Below are 17,830 nucleotides of genomic sequence, written 5' to 3'. Positions count from 1 at the left end.
AAAAATGTATCAGTAACATATAACTATTATATAATTACTATATTCTCTATAAATACATAATACAGATATGAAAATGAAATACAGAAATACCCAGTGATGACAATTAAATGTAAAATAATAGTAGTAATAATAATAATCACAATACCAACAATTTAAAGTAATTTACAAGACAAGCTTTCAGTTTCAAGTGCCCAATCTAATTTGGGGCGAATCCCCTGGGTTTGGGATTGAAACGTGTGTTTGGGGTGAATCCTGCAGGTTTGGGGAGAATTTCCCCGTGTTTTGGGTGAATCACGTCAGTTTGGGGTGAATTCCCTTGTTTTTGGCTGACACAAGTGGGCTCGGGGTGAAACAAACACGTGGGTTCGGGGTGAGTCCCCCGGGTTCGGGGTGAATTCCCCGGGTTTAGGATGAACCCCGCGGGTTCGGGCTGAATCCCCCGGGTTCGGGTGACCCCCGGGTTCAGGGTGAATTCCCCCGGTTTAGGCTGAACCCCCCGGGTTCGGGTGACCCCCAGGTTTGGGCCGAACCCCCCGGGTTAGGGATGAATTCCCCTGGGTTCGGGGTGAATTTCCCTGGTTTGGGCTGACTCCCCCGGTGCGGGATGAATTCCCCCGGGTTCGGGGTGAACCCCCCAGGCTCGGGTGCCCCCCGGGTTTGGGCCGAACCCCCGGGCTCGGGTGACCCCCCGGGCTCGAGTGACCCCCCGGGTTTGGGCCGAACCCCCGGGTTCGGGGTGAACCCCCCGGGCTCGGGTGACCCCGGTTTGGGCCGAACCCCCGGGCTCGGGTGACCCCGGTTTGGGCCGAACCCCCGGGCTCGGGTGCCCCCCGGGCTCGGGTGCCCCCGGTTTGGGCCGAACCCCCGGGCTCGGGTGCCCCCCGGCCGCGGGAAGCGCTCCCCGGCCCCGCCCCTTCCGCCGTCCCGGCCAATGGGCGCCGGGCGGGGCCGCTGTCATGGCCGCCCCCGCGCTGCGGCCCTGAGCGCCCCGAGCCCCCGGAGCCGCCGAGGCCGTGCCCGCGCCGCCGCCGCCATGGGCACCGTGCACGCCCGGGTGAGCGCCGGGGCCCTGGGGATCGGCCGGGGCCCTGGGGATCGGCCGGGGCGGGACCCGCCGGGGATAGGGCCCGGGCACCCGCCCCGGGGCCGCCCAAAGGTCCCCGCCGCGACCTTCGGGCCGGGCACGGCGCGGCCGGGAGCGGGGCTGGGGCTGCCAGCGGGGGCCTGTCCCGCCTCAGCCGCTCCCAGCCCGCCGCTTCTGGCACAGTCGGGCCGGGCAGGGAGAAGGGGTCGGAGCCCGTGCCGGTGCTCGGAGGCGCCTTCCCTTCCCAGCTCATTCCGGGCGGTTTTATAGAATCGTTGATCCTGGCGGCGTGGAAGTGACCTTTATGGTTATGCGGTCACACGTCCCCGCTGCCAAGGGACACTTTTCACTAGCCCACGTTGCTCCAAGCCCCGTCCAGCCTGGCCTTGGACGCTTCCAGGGATGGGGCAGCCGCAGCTGATCTGGGCAACCTGTGCCAGGGCCTCAGCACCCTCACAAAGGAGAAAAATGTCTTACTAAGTTCAAAATTTCTTCCTGTAGAAAAGCTGGGTCTTTTTCGGGTCTTTCCTGAGGCTTCCCCAGAGCTGACCACCCCAGGCAGGTGGGCTGGCAAGAACAAGGCTGGGGAAATGAAAACGACCCAAACCGAACAAAACCCAAAGCCAAGCAGCTGAAAAAGACAGTGCAAAGAGAAGAGAATCGGAGGCTGGAACCTTGCATTGCTTGGAGAGGGCTGAGGGGCCTCACATGCCTGAAATCATTGTGAATAGATGCACAAATCTCCAAATCCATCTACCAGTGCTTAAAGAAGAATCATAGAGGCCAAATTGTTCAGTTTTAAGGCTGAAGAACAGCAGCAGGGAGCTGCCTCCAGTTAAGGCTCTAGAGTGTGTAAATACCATGACTAATGTAATTTCTGTTTCAAGATTTTTTCTTGTATTCTCTGTTTTGTGTCCATTTGTGGTGTGAACTGCTAGACAATATTGTGTGGATACACAGTGTTTCACACTTGTCTGAAACTTGTGGCAGTGGTAGAAGCTTCTGTCTAACTGGATTTTGATATGCAACAGCAATTTACTCTTCAGGAAAGCAGCTATTCTGATAAGTCTTCTTTTAGGACTCTTTCAGGTGTAATAAATAAAGCCATGCAGTGTTTCATTGAAGTGTTTGGCTCTGATGGTCAGAACATGAGGTTCTCGAGCCGTATTTGAAAGGTTACCTCTAAAAGAAATACTGAAATATAAAGGCAAGCAAATACATGCAAAGCAAACTAACATTTTTGAAATTGTTTGACATTCATAGTCTTCTGCTTCCTAAAACCCAAACTAGAGAAGTGACAGCCTGATTTTTTTTTTTTTTTTAAGAAGGTGGAATTCATCTTTTTGCATAAAAAGCTTGTCTTAAAATTTAAGGCTATTTTTTGGAAGAATGCAGAGTATTTTTCAGAAATCATTCAATGTGGAGGCTATTTAGCTTTCATGAAAAATTTCAGCAAGCAGGTAGGTGTCAAGTGTTCTGGTAATTCATTTCATTTTAGTTCTCTTTTGCTATTTCCCCTTAGGATTTGATGTTGAGAACCACGGGTTTTTCTCATTTACAAAAGGCACCAATCACAAATCCGTGTGCCCTACTAAATGCAGTTTTCTTTTATGCTTTCAGAGTTTGGAGCCTCTTCCAATGGCTGGGCCAGACTTTGGTGCCTTGGGAGAGGAAGCTGAACTGGTTGAAGTTGAACCTGAGAGCAAACAGGAAATTCTTGAAAACAAAGATGTAAGTGCCTGAGTAACATCCTGAATTTTGTGGACAGAAATAAATGCCTTGGCAGGTTTTTTCAGCAATTGGCAGTAATAGAAGGTTGCTCTTATTTTGCTGTTGTGTTATACATGAATGCACAGAGTCATACAGATACTTCTGATAGTCTACAGATACTTCTGATGCAGATTATAATCTGATGCAGATTATAATCTGCATAGTCTCTTTTACAAACTCTGGTATAGAATTGTGGAATTGTTTAGGTTGGAAAAGATCTCTAAGATCACAGAGTCCTAAGTGTTAACCCAGCACTGTCAAGTCCAGCACTAAACCAAATGCCACATCCATGTGGTTTTTAATCCCCCCAGGGTTGGTGACTGCCCTGGGCAGTCTGTTCCAATCCTTGATAAGTATTTGAAGCAGTTTTTTTTTTTTACATTTACCCCTAAAATTCACTGAAAATATTGGAAAAATAAGGGAAATGTAGTTGCTGTACTCCATTTGTACTGGAGTGGAAGGTGCTGTGATTTTTACAATGAAATTGTCTCAGGTGATTATGTATCAAAATGAAAGTATAAAACCTCATAATGGGAGTGATTTTTAGTTGCATTTCAAACTGCACTGCTTCTGTGGTAGTGATGATTTTAATGGAGTTTAAATATTTGTGGCTTGTACACTTGTTTGAGTTTCTTCTTTTAATTCTTTGCTTATGTATAGCTGATAAAAGAAGTAGCAAATAACTATGAATAACTGCATAATTCTATCTTATGTACTTATTACTTGTGTGATTTCTGCAGTTGCTTCTTTGTCCATACAACATTTATAACTAAAACCCCAGCAGCTGCAGTTTTTCAGTATTTCTTCTGCTACAACCGGTGTTAGCGTTGGTGTTAAGAGATCTCTTTTCTTTCATTCTTGTGTTATGGGAACAACGTCCCAGAATCTTAGAAAGCAGTCATTTCTGATGATGTAGGTTAGCAGGAATTAGCCCTAGGAATCATCAGGGTTTCTCACAATATTTTTTGTGCATTGGTGACCTTGATCCTCATTATTAAATGCAAATCCAGTACTTGTGTGTAAAGATTTGGTGTGTTTAGGTGGTGGTTCAGCATGTGCACTTTGATGGACTTGGAAGGACCAAAGATGACATCATCATGTATGAAATCTCTGATGTTTTCAAGGCAAAAAATCTCATTGATGTAAGTGTTGCAGTGAATAAGAGACTTGCTGTTAATTAAATTTTTTTCTCTCTTTTTCCTGCTTTGGGCTACTCCCTTCAGATGTGGGGCAACTCTGTCAGGAGCAGGGGGCCCTAAATAAGTTGTAACTACTGGAACCTATTTGAATAACTGTTTTAACTGTTAAAGTAATTAGGAAGCAAACTAACGAAAGATATGAAGGTATTGAGCCAGATACTCTGGATTTAAATTATTTCTGCAGATGCAAGTGTTAAAGAGGTTGTGTTCTGTTTTGAAGGTGCACATGTGTGTCTTTAGATACAGAATCTGTGAACATCTTACAACTTAGCTGCATTTTAACTAATTTATCCTCATTATTTTTTGTTAACCTGAAAGACTCAAAGGGACTAGATTATCTTGAAAGCCCCTTCCATCCTAAATATTGTCTGATTCTATGACTGAGCTATTTTTCTCATGCTGTAGGTGATGAGAAAATCACATGAAGCTCGTGAGAAGTTGCTTCGTCTCGGAATCTTTAGACAGGTGGATGTTCTGATTGATACCTGCCAAGGTGTGTATTCCTGCATTTCCTCACCTTTATTTTCATATATTCATACCTGTAATATATAATTCCCTGTGTAATAGGTTGGACATCTTTTGTGTGTGCAACTTAGTCTTGTATACCTTTATATATAATTTAGACGAACAGGTGGGTGTGCTGTGGATACAGATGTATCTACATCAGTTATCCCTATGAAGGAAGTCTATTTGCATGTGTTTGCATATATGTGTATGTCCATGAGTGAATTTTCAGCACTTATAATAATTACAGTAAGCTTTCCTTAATCCACAGTTTCAAGGACCATGTGAGGGAAAGCTTGAAAATGTGTCCTCTACTTGTATTGTACATCACATTGACATGAAATGATTAAAGCCAGTAATCCTATGATTGAGTCAAATTCTGCTCTCACATCCAAACATGCTTTTCTCAAGCCATTTCCCTTTGTAGCATGAACTTTTATTATGCCTTAACTCAGTTTTCAAATAATTCAAGTAACCTGTGTGCAATTTTTAAAATACCTCTTTAGAGATAACATGCACTTCATTTATTTCTTTAGGAGATGATGCCCTTCCAAATGGTTTAGATGTGACCTTTGAGGTAACAGAATTGAGAAGGTTAACTGGGAGCTATAACACCATGGTTGGCAACAATGAAGGCAGCATGGTATGGATTATTTCAAATTATTAGTAAGGCCTTTTGATATTCCTCTTACTTTCAGTTTCATGCCTAACAAGGAATTTGGTGATCCAGTCTTAATCCAGCCTTACTAAGACTTTGTCAGGCCTTTGTGCCAGGCTTTCATTCAGCAAAAGCCTATTTTGAGCTGGGGGACAATGCTGTATCTTCCAGCTCAGCATGTTAGTTTTTTAATTGTTGAAACTTCTTGAATTATTTCTTGCTTCTATTTAAGATGTTTCATCTACTGGAGAGATTAATAAGGAATTTGGCATTGTGTTTCTATGAGATATACGTGAAGTATTTTTCTTCTCAGTCAAAATGCTTTATATTTGACTTATAAATGTTTCTTGTTTTTCCTCTTTTAGCCTGGTATCAATTATTCTGGGCTGTAGGTTTTCATGAATTCTACAAACTTTGGAACTTGTTTTCATATGACTCAATTAAGGATGCATCAGATTAAAATCTTGTGTGAACAATATTTACCAATTGCCCCGGGAAGTACCAGCTGTACTGCTGCTGTGTGAATGTGCTTTCACAAGAAGTGCTGCTGTGAGCAGGTTGTGCTTTCAGGTGCTCATCCTGCATCCTTTTTGCCTTCTCACTTGCACAGGGCAGCTGTGCCTGGGGCTGGTGGATAAGCCAGATCAAAGGGCTCATCCTTTTCCTCTTAGGGGTATTTTTAACCTGGATAAGATCCCGCATGACTCAGGTGATGGTGTTTTGCATGTGCAAGGAGAGTTGGAACTGGGTGAGTTAAGGGCTGTTTATGCAGCTTCACTGCCAGGTCCAGGGTGTTGTGACCTGAAGGAAACCAGCAGGGAATCCTACCTGTTGCTACCAGTGCTGCTCAGAGCTGACTGAAAGCTGCTTGTGTTTTTCTTTTTGTGCTCAGCTTCCTCTTCTATTTGATTTTAATTTATCACAGAGAAGTAAAACTTGTGAAGGCTCTAAAAGCATGACTTGTATACACTGATATGGGCAACCCAGATTATGTTTCCTTAAGAGTTGAATAGATTTATTTATTCTAATACCTTAAATTCAGCTGAAGCTTATACATATAGTACTTCATATTAAAAGCCTTTTCTCTTTATGGCATAATAACCATCATTACAAAGCTCAAGTTGCTGGTTTGCTTCCAACAGCTGTCAGACAAAGGCAGTCATGATTCTGGATTTTTTTTTATATTCTTTTCCAATAAAACACACAACAATAGTACGGTGGTAGTGTCTGTGTTGGGAGGAAACTCGCTCCATCTTTTCTGCCAGAGGCCCAAGAGCTGTCTGAAGGATGCAAAGAATTTGTGTTAGGATAGGCAAAACTGTTTCAGTAGTTTCTGGAGAATTGTAGAATTGTGTTGTGCCACCATCAGGTCTGGTTGCTCAAAACAAAACTACAGGGAAGTGGCTCCATAGTGATAATTTTCCTTTGCTTTGGTTCTGATTAACTCTCCCTGACAGGAGTTTTTCCTGAGGATCAGTGGGAGGGTCTGCAGTTGCAGAGCAGCTACTTGTTGTACCAAAGATTTGTTCTCCAGGGCTTTGAGGCAGGCTTGGAGATTTTGCTGGAAGTAACATCAGTACTGATGGCTCAGTGAGAGTGCAGATGAAGTCAGCAGCTACTAAACAGCAATAAAAGTTGGATGTTTTGGTTGTAACTTGCACTGTTGGCTTTTGCTGCCAGCGCAGAGAGAAAACTGACTGAGAAAAAACCCACATTCAGTTACAAGTATTTTTAAATGCCTTAATTTCTAATTCTCATGTCGTCTCTGTCATCAGGATGTGATTAAGATGCAAGACAGCAAAACAATATAAAATGTTATGATGTGGGGAGGTTTTTGTTTGTTGCTCTAGTGTTTGGGGTTTTTTTTAATTTATTTTCTGTAGGTGCTTGGGCTCAAGTTCCCAAATCTCCTTGGACGTGCAGAAAAGGTGACCTTCCAGTTCTCCTATGGAACAAAGGAAACTTCATATGGCCTGTCCTTCTTCAAGCCACGGCCTGGAAACTTTGAAAGAAAGTAGGGGATGCGTTTTTCACTGCTTTGTTTTTAGTGAAGGAATATAAAACAATTAATAAGATCTTTCATTGAGTAAAAATTACATTTATTCTTTCCTGAGGGTCTGGTAATGATGGAGCAGAGATAGTTTCTTAAATTTTTGTAGTTATTCAGAGCTGTACCTTAAATAGTTTCCCTTTCAAACCTGCCAGTAATGTTGTGTTTCAGTTTTTCAGTTAATGTATACAAAGTGACTGGACAGTTCCCCTGGAGCTCTCTTCGAGAAACAGACAGAGGAATATCAACAGAATTTAATGTGAGTGTAGCACGAGTATAACACATGCTTCATTTACATTTCACTTGGGCTTTTGAAAATATTTGGTTTACTTTTTGAATAATTGAATCACTCGTGCACAGGGCTGACTTGTCTTTATTTGAAAGAGGTCAGTGATTTGAAAATGACAAGAGGTCATGCATCATAGATTTTTTTTGTTACAGTTCAGTCTCATTTTGGCTGTATAAAAATGCCAATATGTGTTTCTTCAATTTTTTTTTTAAATTATCATTTCAGAGAGGCAGATGACTGCCTAGCTTATTGTATCAGCCCAATTCAAGATATTTTTCATTTGGAATGGATTAATTAGTATGCATCTAACTCTCTTGGCTGGAGCAGAATTAGCATAACTCTGAAATGGAAAAAGGTTTCTCTGTATTTCAAGAAGTTTGGGAAGAAAGCCATAGACTCAAATATAAAAAATATTTATTTTAATTTTGTAACAATTCTTTTCATTACTTTCTCCATTCTTTATTGTAGTTTCCCATCTGGAAGACCAATCACACACTGAAGTGGGAAGGTGTGTGGAGAGAGCTTGGCTGCCTTGCTAGAACAGCATCCTTTTCTGTTCGAGAGGAAAGTGGACACTCTCTAAAATCTTCTCTCTCTGTAAGGCTTTTTCATTATAACATTTTAAAAACAAAGTGACTTTGAGCCATCTCGTACTTAGGAGTGATACCAAAGGAGCTTTTTGTCTTTGGAGGGAATGTGCATTCCTTCAGACATCTTTTGCTGTGTCTGGTCATTGCCATGGAGTAATCCAGGAAGCCCAAAGGGAGAACAGGGAATCATAGTTGACTGTTAGGCTTGGGCTTGTTGTCCCTCTGTCTCACCTGCCATCTCTTTTTGCAGAATTGCTTTGTTTTGTAGCAGACAGGAAGAGTAAATTTCCTCATCCTAAGCCTTTTATAAACATTCTCCCCTATGCCAACTTCTGGTCACTTGCCATCTTTCACTTACAAACTGTAGGAGATAAACTCTTTGCAGATTGGTGGGTTGCAGTTGGGCTGCTGCTCTGTTTCTGGTGTGTGCCATGGGCAGAAAATACACATTTCATGTGGCCTGTAAATGTCAAACAGAGTCAGTGTGTAGGGATATTGTTCCCAAATCCACATAGCTAGACTAATCTTAGCTGGAGCTGTGCTTGTCTTCCACTGTTTGCACACTTTTGGAAGGAAGATAATGATGTCGCTCCAAGGCATTCAACAAGTATGAGAACCTAACCCAAATTTTTTTTTTTTTATTCTTTTCAGCATGCCATGGTAATTGATTCCCGCAACTCCTCAATCTTGCCAAAACGAGGTGCTTTGCTGAAAATTAATCAGGTAGCTTTAAATCATTTGTGCTATTATTGGGCTTTATCTGTGTGTTCAAATAAGTCTTAATTTATCTAATTGATGTTCATGTTGAAAACCTCTAAAGTTAGGAATTAATCTAAAATTGACTAGGAGGCAATGCAGACTGGTAATTACCTTTTCTGTTTATCCAGTGTGCCTTTTAAAGTCATGAAACTTTTTTTATGGTGGAAAATTTTCATTTGTATGCAATTAGTAAAAGACCACAGCCTCTGCATCAGCATTAAATTATTTATTAGCTGAGAGACACTCTCCCTGACAGTATTTGCACTACACTTTCAGTGGGTATTAATTAGCCCTTCTTTTTTTTTAACACTGTCATGCACAGATTGCCAGGCTGTAGTCCTGTTGCTACTTAAATAATTTCTGAGAGTTAAAAATGAAAGACTGGGTAAAAAATAACTCTTCAAGGCATATGCGTGTATCATTTTGGTTGAGAAAATGCTTTTCCCTCTTGTTACAGTTAGAGCCTTTCTAAAAGTTGGCTTTTCTGCTGCATGGGTAATACTAATGGGTAATTAATTTCTTTAATGCTTTAGAGGCAGATTTGAAATGTCACTGGAACTAAAAGTAAGCAGCAGTGTACTGTTGTGAGTGAGAAAAGTGGTTGTAAGTCAGGATTTAGGTACTGTGTCATTTGTTAGATCCTGCCTCTAACACTAAGTTTAGTCACTTCATGAGAGCTGAAAATAACAAATTGTGTCATGCCCTTCTTCACCACATGAAATCTTCTCAGATCTAGGAAAATACAGTCTTGTAAAGAAAAACACTACCTGTCTGATGCAGACATGCTGAACTTCTAGGGGAAAGAAACATATAATATCTGTTGCAACTTCCATAAATTTTTGTCTTTGCAGGAGTTGGCTGGCTATGCAGGTGGAGATGTGAGCTTTCTGAAAGAGGATTTTGAATTTCAGTTGAATAAGCAACTTCTCTGGGATTCGGTAAACTTTTTAAAGATATTTTAGTAATTGACATGAGGTTTTTCTGGGGCTATTAAACCTATGTTTTATGATTATTTTCCACTATGGATTAGGAAAAAGATTCTGAAAAATGGCTGGATTAGATCACCTGATTCTGTTTTCTGGAAAATGGGACTATTTGTATTTTTATGTTCCTGCTGTGCACAATCACTTGAAAAGTGGGAACTTGGGAGAGAACTTGTTTCACAGTTAACCATAAGAATGATTTTCCTTCCAGATCTGATGTTGGTCATATCTGTTCTTTGTGGTCTTCCTTAGGAGGGATTTTTCAAAAACCTTGGAAATTTTTGAAAAACTTTTAAAAAAGTTTTAAACCTTCATGAATATTCTGTATAATCTGGGTTTAATTTCCTTTTTAATTGAAATGTTGAATAAATAACTATTCATCTTGGTATCGTAGCGTGTAATTGTTTCTTGTGTATAAGATTATTGGGAAAAAAAGGGAAGGCTGGTTTTAGAAATAAGTTTTTTATCACATGGACATAGTGCAATAAATTCTTCTCAGAGCTGAATGGGGAATTAAACAGCAACTTGCATCATGAAATTTAAAAGTCAGGGGCTACAATAATTTCTATCCCAAAGGTATTGACAATAGATGTTACTGTGTGTTAGTAATATTTCTACCTGGCACATAGGCAGCAAGCAAATGATTAAATCTGTTTATTTCAGTGACTTAAATTGCAAGAATTACTTTTTATAGATAAAGAGTAACTCTGTATGTTTATTTGATGTCAGTATAGTGAGTTGCAGAAGGTGATTTCATGTAATTATAAGGTTAATTTATAATTGTACATTTTTGGCAGCTGCTTGTTGGACTCAGTCTCCTGTGGGGTTCAAATTGCCAGGAATAATTGCTGGCAGCAGTGTTGTCTTAATTCAAGACATGAAAATTCTCAGGACAAGAGGTGCTGGATGAAGTTGAGTGCTCCGTTAAGCTGTTGTTGAAGTAGCATTTGGTTCAAATGTGCTATATTGACATTTTCAAGGCACAGCACTGCATAAAAGAAAGAGGGCAGCAGCCATCAAGAGTTTCCTGAAAATCCTCTTGCAAATCTGACATACGGGGTGTGATATCCACAGGATGTGAGCAGCTGTAACTCTGGGAGACTGATGGGAGCTCTGCCTGAGGAATAAGTACTAATAAACAACTTGTTTTTCTCTCCAAAGGTTGTTTCAGCATCATTCTGGGGCGGAATGCTGGTACCTATTGGAGACAAGCCATCCAGTATAGCTGACAGGCAAGCTTTTTAAATGTTTGGGGTTTTTTTCCAGTCAACAGAGGTATTGTACATAGAAAACTGTACAAGAGCGGAAGACTAGTAGGTCTAAGGAGAATAAAATGTTTGTAGTTAGCTGTAAGTGCATGTTCATTCTCAAGCCATTTTCATATTGGGCTAGTAAAAATGTATAATTTGCTGTGTACTATCTCTGCCTGCCCATATTTATGGTTGCAAAATGGTACTTACCACCTGCAAAATTCTGTAACGGGCATAGGTTTATTCAGACACAAAGCCGTATTGTGACTCTGTTCACTAATGCTGGTGTTTAAAGATCACATTACTAAACCTGTTACAAAGTCACCTTTAAGTGAAGCATTACATTAAATTTATCTGTATTCACTAGGTTTTACCTTGGTGGACCAACAAGTGTGCGTGGATTCAGTATGTACAGCATTGGACCCCAGAGTGAAGGTCTGACACTTTTAAATCCCCCTCCTCTGTAAATGTTTGTGCATCACAGAGAATCCTTAAACTTTGTATAACCTGAAAATAATTACACTCATTCTCTACTTTTGAGAAGCGTTACGCCTTTGATATGCTGTTACAGATCAGTTCACAATGGGATAAAGCCAGATAGTTCTTAGTTAAGCTGTGATTAATTACTCATTATATAAACCATGTCTGTGTTCAAACTTGCACACTTCCAGTATGTCATTTTAATTAGTAAGCAACCTTCATGCTGGAAAAGTTCCCAAAACATGGTTATAGCAGCAGTTTGTTTGATACAGCCTATGTTCAGGTAGCTTAGGGGAAAGATAATCTGCTCAGCAGAGATGTTTGGAGTGCCAGTAGCTTCCTCAGTTCTATTCCTTACTCTGCTGTTATCAGTGGAATCAATATCCAGCCTGTTTTGAAGTTAATAGTTCAATTGTATCAGTTGCCCATTTTTATTACCAAGGGAAGTATTGCAGAGGTGGTCAGGAGGTAATTCTGATGAACTGCCATGCCTCAGGCTGTTCTGATGAGGGAAGGAAGAAAAATGCACTTCCCTTGGAAGGTTTAAAGAAATGTGGAAGTTCTAATTTTTCAAACTAATAGTGGTGAGTTTTGGAGCAAGTTGGAAGCAAATGGGAAGAGTTGTAAATGGTACAAGTGGAATATAAACTTATGGAAAGTAAAACAACTTATGGATGTTTTTGTACCTTTAACAAGTGATTCCTTTAATATGTTCCACTGTAAATGCCTTTATTCCAACATTCTGCCCAAACAGGTGATTATTTGGGAGGAGAAGCCTACTGGGCTGGAGGGGTGCATCTCTACACCCCTCTCCCTTTCCGGCCTGGCCGCGGAGGGTTTGGAGACCTTTTCCGAACACATTTCTTCCTTAATGCTGGAAATCTCTGCAATCTCAACTATGGTAAGACTCAACAGAATAAAAAAACCCTCTTCTCTTCATATAAAAGCAAAAAGGAGAGTTGTTCTCTGTGTGTTCACTCAGAAGCACTTTGTTTACTGCATATATTTTAGTGCCTGTCAAAAACCTGCTGCTTTTAGCTTATATATTTGACAGATTCCCAGTAGTTTGTTTAGCTCTCCATAATATCCAGCGCAACTTGCAGGAAAGAGAGCCAGGAGGGTAATGGTAGTGTCTGTGAACAGGTGATGTTTGCAGACCAGTGTGTAACTAACACTTGCTATCTTACACCATTCTGAAGGGAGGATGAAAGGTGATGTTTTAGTGGGGTTCTGGTGTTTACTGGGATGAACGAAAGAAAAAGTGGTGGCATTAGATGAGGGTGTGGTAGCTGATGGGACTCCTTTTCCTCCCATCCCTAACTCTACTCAGGATACATGTCAGTGTATTAATGTATGACTTTTCAGTATGATTTCAGTCAGTTTTAGAATATAGTGATATTTGATGTCTGCCTCACTTGATGTAAGAAAGGTGACATCCATATGGGTGGGAGATATTTCAATCAACTTAAAAATAGTAGAGACCCACTAAATCATAGAATAGGGTCCCAGAATGGTTTGGGTTGAAGGGACCTTAAAGCATATGTTGTTCTCCTGCCTGCCATGGGCAGGGACACCTTCCACTATCCCAGCTTCCTGCAAGCCACATCCAACCTGGCTTTGGACAGTTTCAGGGATGGGGCAGCCACAGCTTCTCTTGTGCCAGGGCCTCAGCACCCTCACAGGGGAGAATTTCTGTCTCATATCCAGTCTAAACCTGCTCTCTGTCAGTGTGAAGCCATTCCCCCTTGTTCTGTCACTCCAGGCTCTTGTCAGTAGTCTCTCTCCGTCTTTCCTGTGGGCTCCCTTCAGGTACTGGAAGAGAGCAGTAAAGACATTGAAGTCTTTAATGCTCATTTCCTTTTTCTTGCTAGTAGGTGCCCTGTAGTGGGACATAGGGACCAACCAACAATCCAAGTGAAATCGCAGTATTTGTGTTCTAGTTCTGCTCTCTTGCTGTGCTGCTCATGCCTTGGTGTTTGACTGCAGGTGACGGTCCCAGGGCGCACCTGCAGAGGCTGGCAGAGTGCATCCGCTGGTCCTACGGCGCGGGAGTAGTGCTGCGCCTGGGAAACATCGCCAGGCTGGAGCTCAACTACTGCTTCCCCATGGGAGTACAGGCTGGAGACAGGTTGGTTTGCTACACCAGCTTCTGCAGAGGTTCCTGCACTGCTGTCTGCTTTCTCAGAGAGCATTGTGCTTTGTGGTTTTGTTTAGTCCATACCAACAGAAACATCTCGGTGCTGCTTTCCCAGCCCGCTTTATTCACCTGGCTTTCACAGTTGGGTTAAGACTTTGCTTCCCAAGTGCCACAGTTCCTTTACCTTGAGAGCAGCTGTTGAAATATGCAAATAGCTGTGCAGCAGCTTCATTTCTTGTGAAGAAGTGATCACTCAAACAGCTTGTGGGGTGTTCTTAAGCCTTCTAAACCCAAATGATTGGATGAATGCCTCATTTGCTGTCTTTGATAAATACCTAGTTTAATGGCTTTGCTTGAAAAATGAAAACAAGTTTATAGATAAAGAGAAAAGAAGAACAAATTCATTTGTTAGCAACCAATTATGCTGCATCAAGTAAATATTATAGTATGCAATAAAAAGCTTCAGGAGGCCTGTTCTTGTCTGTGAGTATTGTGTGAGATATCCAGTCTTTCATACAGGAGCAGGATTGGTTTTGTGGGCAATGTGAATGTATAATAGCAATTTCAAAATTATGGGCTTTATTTGGAAATGTAAATGCTCCATACAGATGACAGATTGTCAAAACATTTATTTTAAAAAACCTTTACCAGCTAATTTGGGGAATTTGGGGATGGGAGAATTGATTTTCATTTTATTAGTAATTTATATATCACTTACATTGTTTATTGTTTGTTTCTTTTCAGGATATGTGATGGTGTTCAGTTTGGAGCAGGAATAAGATTTCTATAATACAGAAGTATTTTTCATCACAGAATGAAATTGTGCTTTGGAGATGAAATCAAGACTATAACATAATTCAGAATGGTCCTTTTTCCTTGAAATGCAGATACACAGCTGAGTGATTTACCTCTTGGACTCCACAAGAAATTACATTAAATAATTATGCTCTAAAGGTTCATTGTACCTCTGATTCTTATCAAAGATGGGAGAGTCTTTGTAGGAGTCTGTCTTATAGCTTTTAGTTGTTGGTTTTTACTTGAAGTATTAGAGTTCTGCCAGATACTGGTTCTTGGATATGGTTCATATCATTGGAGTTTTATTGGTCTGCATAGCCTTCCCTCCTCCAACCACAAGTCCTTGAAAAAATTGTTACAAGTCAAAAATTATACCATTTTAATGGTTCTAAATTAATCAAAATGTTCTGATTTGAATATGTTTCACTGTTATAAATCACCTGTTTAAATGCCTAAAATCTGAATTGCATACTGTAAAAATTCAAGTCATCTGTCTAGCATAGTAAATACTAAAATTATAATTTTAAAAGGTTCAGGGCTCTGAACTTTGAGTGTTTTAATGCTCTCAGCAAAGCTGTTGATTTATGTCTTGCAAAAGCAGCTTTTTGTAGCAGTTGCAAAAAGTGTCTCCAGACATACAAATGTGTGAAACTACCTGGTTTCTCTTTGTGTCTTCCTCCTGACTTGCTGAGATGCTAATTTCATCTCCAAGTCACCTCTGACTTTATCACTTGGGGTATAATCCATTTTATAAGGATAGACTGATTCACTACTTTGGTCCTAACATCTTTGGAGGTAGTTGCATACTGATTATTTTTGTGTGTATCAGCCCTGTGTGGTCATGCTGAGAGAATATGAACTTGGACTTTCCCTGTATCTGCATTCACTCTTTTTTGTTGTTAAGTGTTGGCAGGTTTAAAATCACAATACAAAGAAGATTCTGGGAGAGTAGAACAGAAATACATGAGCTGGTAAACTCCTGATTTTTTTTCTGCTGAGCTAAAGACAGCTTTGGACATGCTGGTGCTCTGCTTGACTTTGCTGAATGTGTCAGGACTGCCATGAAAGCTCATTCCCAATCAAGTCAGCACTCAAACTCCACCCTTTTTAAAGAGAACGCAGTTTTATACATTGCTTTAGCATTGGTATGCATTGCTGTTGGTGTAACACAGTAATTATCTGGTTTATTTGATAATTCTCTAAAATATGAAGCTGGACTGTCTGGATTTGCAGAGCTCTGCTTGTTTAAACATCCTTCCCCCCTTACAAAGTAGCAGCACTAGGCTTACAGATGTTCAAAATGGTGTGAATGACAGAAGTCAGCTGTTTCAAATAGCAAAATTCGATATTAAAAAACTTTTTCAGTGTGTTTATCTAAGAGATACTGTAGCAAGTACATATTTAACCTAACATTTTTGATGATTCTTTTGTTGTTATGGGATAAAATATGAAAGTATGTTAAGAATGTCAACAAATGTTATTAGTTTTTTCCCAGCACTACCAACATTTTGACATACAAAAATATTTTTAACGTGAATGTTTAGATACTAAAATACTGTTAGGGTTTTCTCCTAGGAGTTCAAAGTTAGCTGCATTCTGCTGCCTTAAGAGTTCTATTTTGTGCACACTGTGTTTTACTCAAGGCTGCTCAAGTGCCACACTTTGACCCAAGACCCCGAGCTCAGCTGGCTGTTTGAGAGGGCTCAGCAGTGTTCTGAGTTGGGCAGGCCTAGGGAGAGCCCCGAACTCTCTGCACACCACACACCAGCCAGGCCACAGTGAAGCTTTGAGAGAACTCTGTAAGCATCAAGGGAGGAATGGAAGAAACTGCTGAAGGCTGAAGAGATCTTTTGAGCACATCTTCTGATAGACCTCGCTGTGCCACTCGCCAGAGAATTGTCCAGTCGGATAACGACAGCAAAATCACGTTCCATGAGACTCCACCTGCATCACTGTTTTCCTACTGGCATTGCACTAGGTTGAAAAGTAACATTTTCTTATGGCAAACCACAAGTGCACAAGAGCTATCCAGTACAGAAAGTATGTCTAAATTTCTCTGGAAGAAGCATCTGGATTATGTGCTTGCTTCTATGGAATATTGTATGATTAATATATTTCCATTTAAATTTTGCTGCTGAGGCCCAAATACTTAAAATGGATAAGGTAGAAATGAGAATTCCAGTAAAAGCTGCCATAGTGTTCAGTGGGAGAGCAGCTTTGGGCAGATCTGAATCCATGTTCTTTGTGGTTGTGTTTCTGGCCAGAGTTGAAAGGATAAAAGGAGTAAGGCCTGCAGTCAGAACTGTGATTCAGAAGCTTGGTGTTTGTTTAAATGGGCAGTTTTGGATATTAGTTTACCTGTGGAGTAGTGAAGATGCTCTTGCTTTTCAGGCATGCCACTTCTAGGGACAGCAAGGTGGCAAGGAGTGTCCCCAAACAGCACACCTGGAATGTGCTTGTGGCCTCCTGATTTCATGTGAGCAGTGCTGAGGCTGTAGGTCCCACCAGGCTGGCAGAGTCCCTTCAGCTGTGGTCTTAATTCACTGCTTGCAGCCCTATCTGGGGGCTGAGGGAGGCCTGGGGTGGTGAGTATTGTTTTGGGACAAGGTTTGAAGGGTCTCCGTGATGTGCCAGGCCACCCACGAGCCTGCGAGAAGGTGGCAGTAGCATGTCAGAAGTATGGCAAATATTTCCATCACCACGTCTAAGACTGTGGGTGGTTTCCAGCTCTTCTGCTTATATAAAAAAGTTGAAATTGCTCTTTAAATTTGGAAGATCTGGTGTTCTCAGGTGTTGTTAATGAGTAAGTTGCTGGGGGGCTTAGGTGAAGGTGGAAGAGGAAACTGGGAGGTTGTGAGAATGTTTGCTGCCACATTAAGGGCATAACTATTTGATTTGAAAATATAAGATTTAAAAATAAATTCCAATGCCGACCTCAGTAATACAGAAGCGTGCTTCAACATAAGTACCTTTGCTGTCACTCTGTGCCTTTTTTCACACAGATCTGGCTGCCAGTCTTTGCAGAAGTGTAGCAACTAAAGTTCAGTACTTCCTACCTTTGCAAAATACCTGCTGGTTTTGTCAGGCATTTGTGTAGAAACAACTGTCCCTGTTTTCCTCTTTGAGGGAAGTGTCCCAAGACTTTCCCATGTGTGATCAAACACAGAAAAATGAGGTGAGGTGAGGTCAGGTTGGCTCTCTCTTCTCTGGGCTGGGTGAGCACTCACATGAACAAGTGTGAGTTTTTACTGTGATATTATGGGGAAAGAAAACACCATGAGT

At 41.3% G+C, this 17,830-nt stretch overlaps 1 protein-coding gene across 1 annotated transcript; it reads left to right on the top strand.

Moving 5' to 3' along the window:
* Positions 1–915: 915 nt before the first annotated feature.
* SAMM50 (SAMM50 sorting and assembly machinery component) lies at positions 916–14,710 on the top strand. The gene is made up of 15 exons (XM_068190599.1): positions 916–1,054; positions 2,705–2,815; positions 3,895–3,996; positions 4,459–4,546; positions 5,094–5,200; positions 7,099–7,229; positions 7,437–7,524; positions 8,023–8,151; positions 8,796–8,867; positions 9,755–9,841; positions 11,048–11,118; positions 11,504–11,571; positions 12,371–12,517; positions 13,603–13,744; positions 14,498–14,710. The coding sequence occupies exons 1-15, from the start codon at positions 932–934 to the stop codon at positions 14,541–14,543; spliced, it is 1,512 nt and encodes a 503-aa protein (XP_068046700.1). The 5' UTR covers positions 916–931; the 3' UTR covers positions 14,544–14,710.
* Positions 14,711–17,830: the final 3,120 nt, after the last annotated feature.

The sequence above is a fragment of the Anomalospiza imberbis genome, chromosome 5, assembly GCF_031753505.1.
Source record: "Anomalospiza imberbis isolate Cuckoo-Finch-1a 21T00152 chromosome 5, ASM3175350v1, whole genome shotgun sequence".
In the NCBI taxonomy this organism is placed as follows: domain Eukaryota; kingdom Metazoa; phylum Chordata; class Aves; order Passeriformes; family Viduidae; genus Anomalospiza; species Anomalospiza imberbis.
This window is presented reverse-complemented; position numbering and strand designations above follow the sequence as displayed.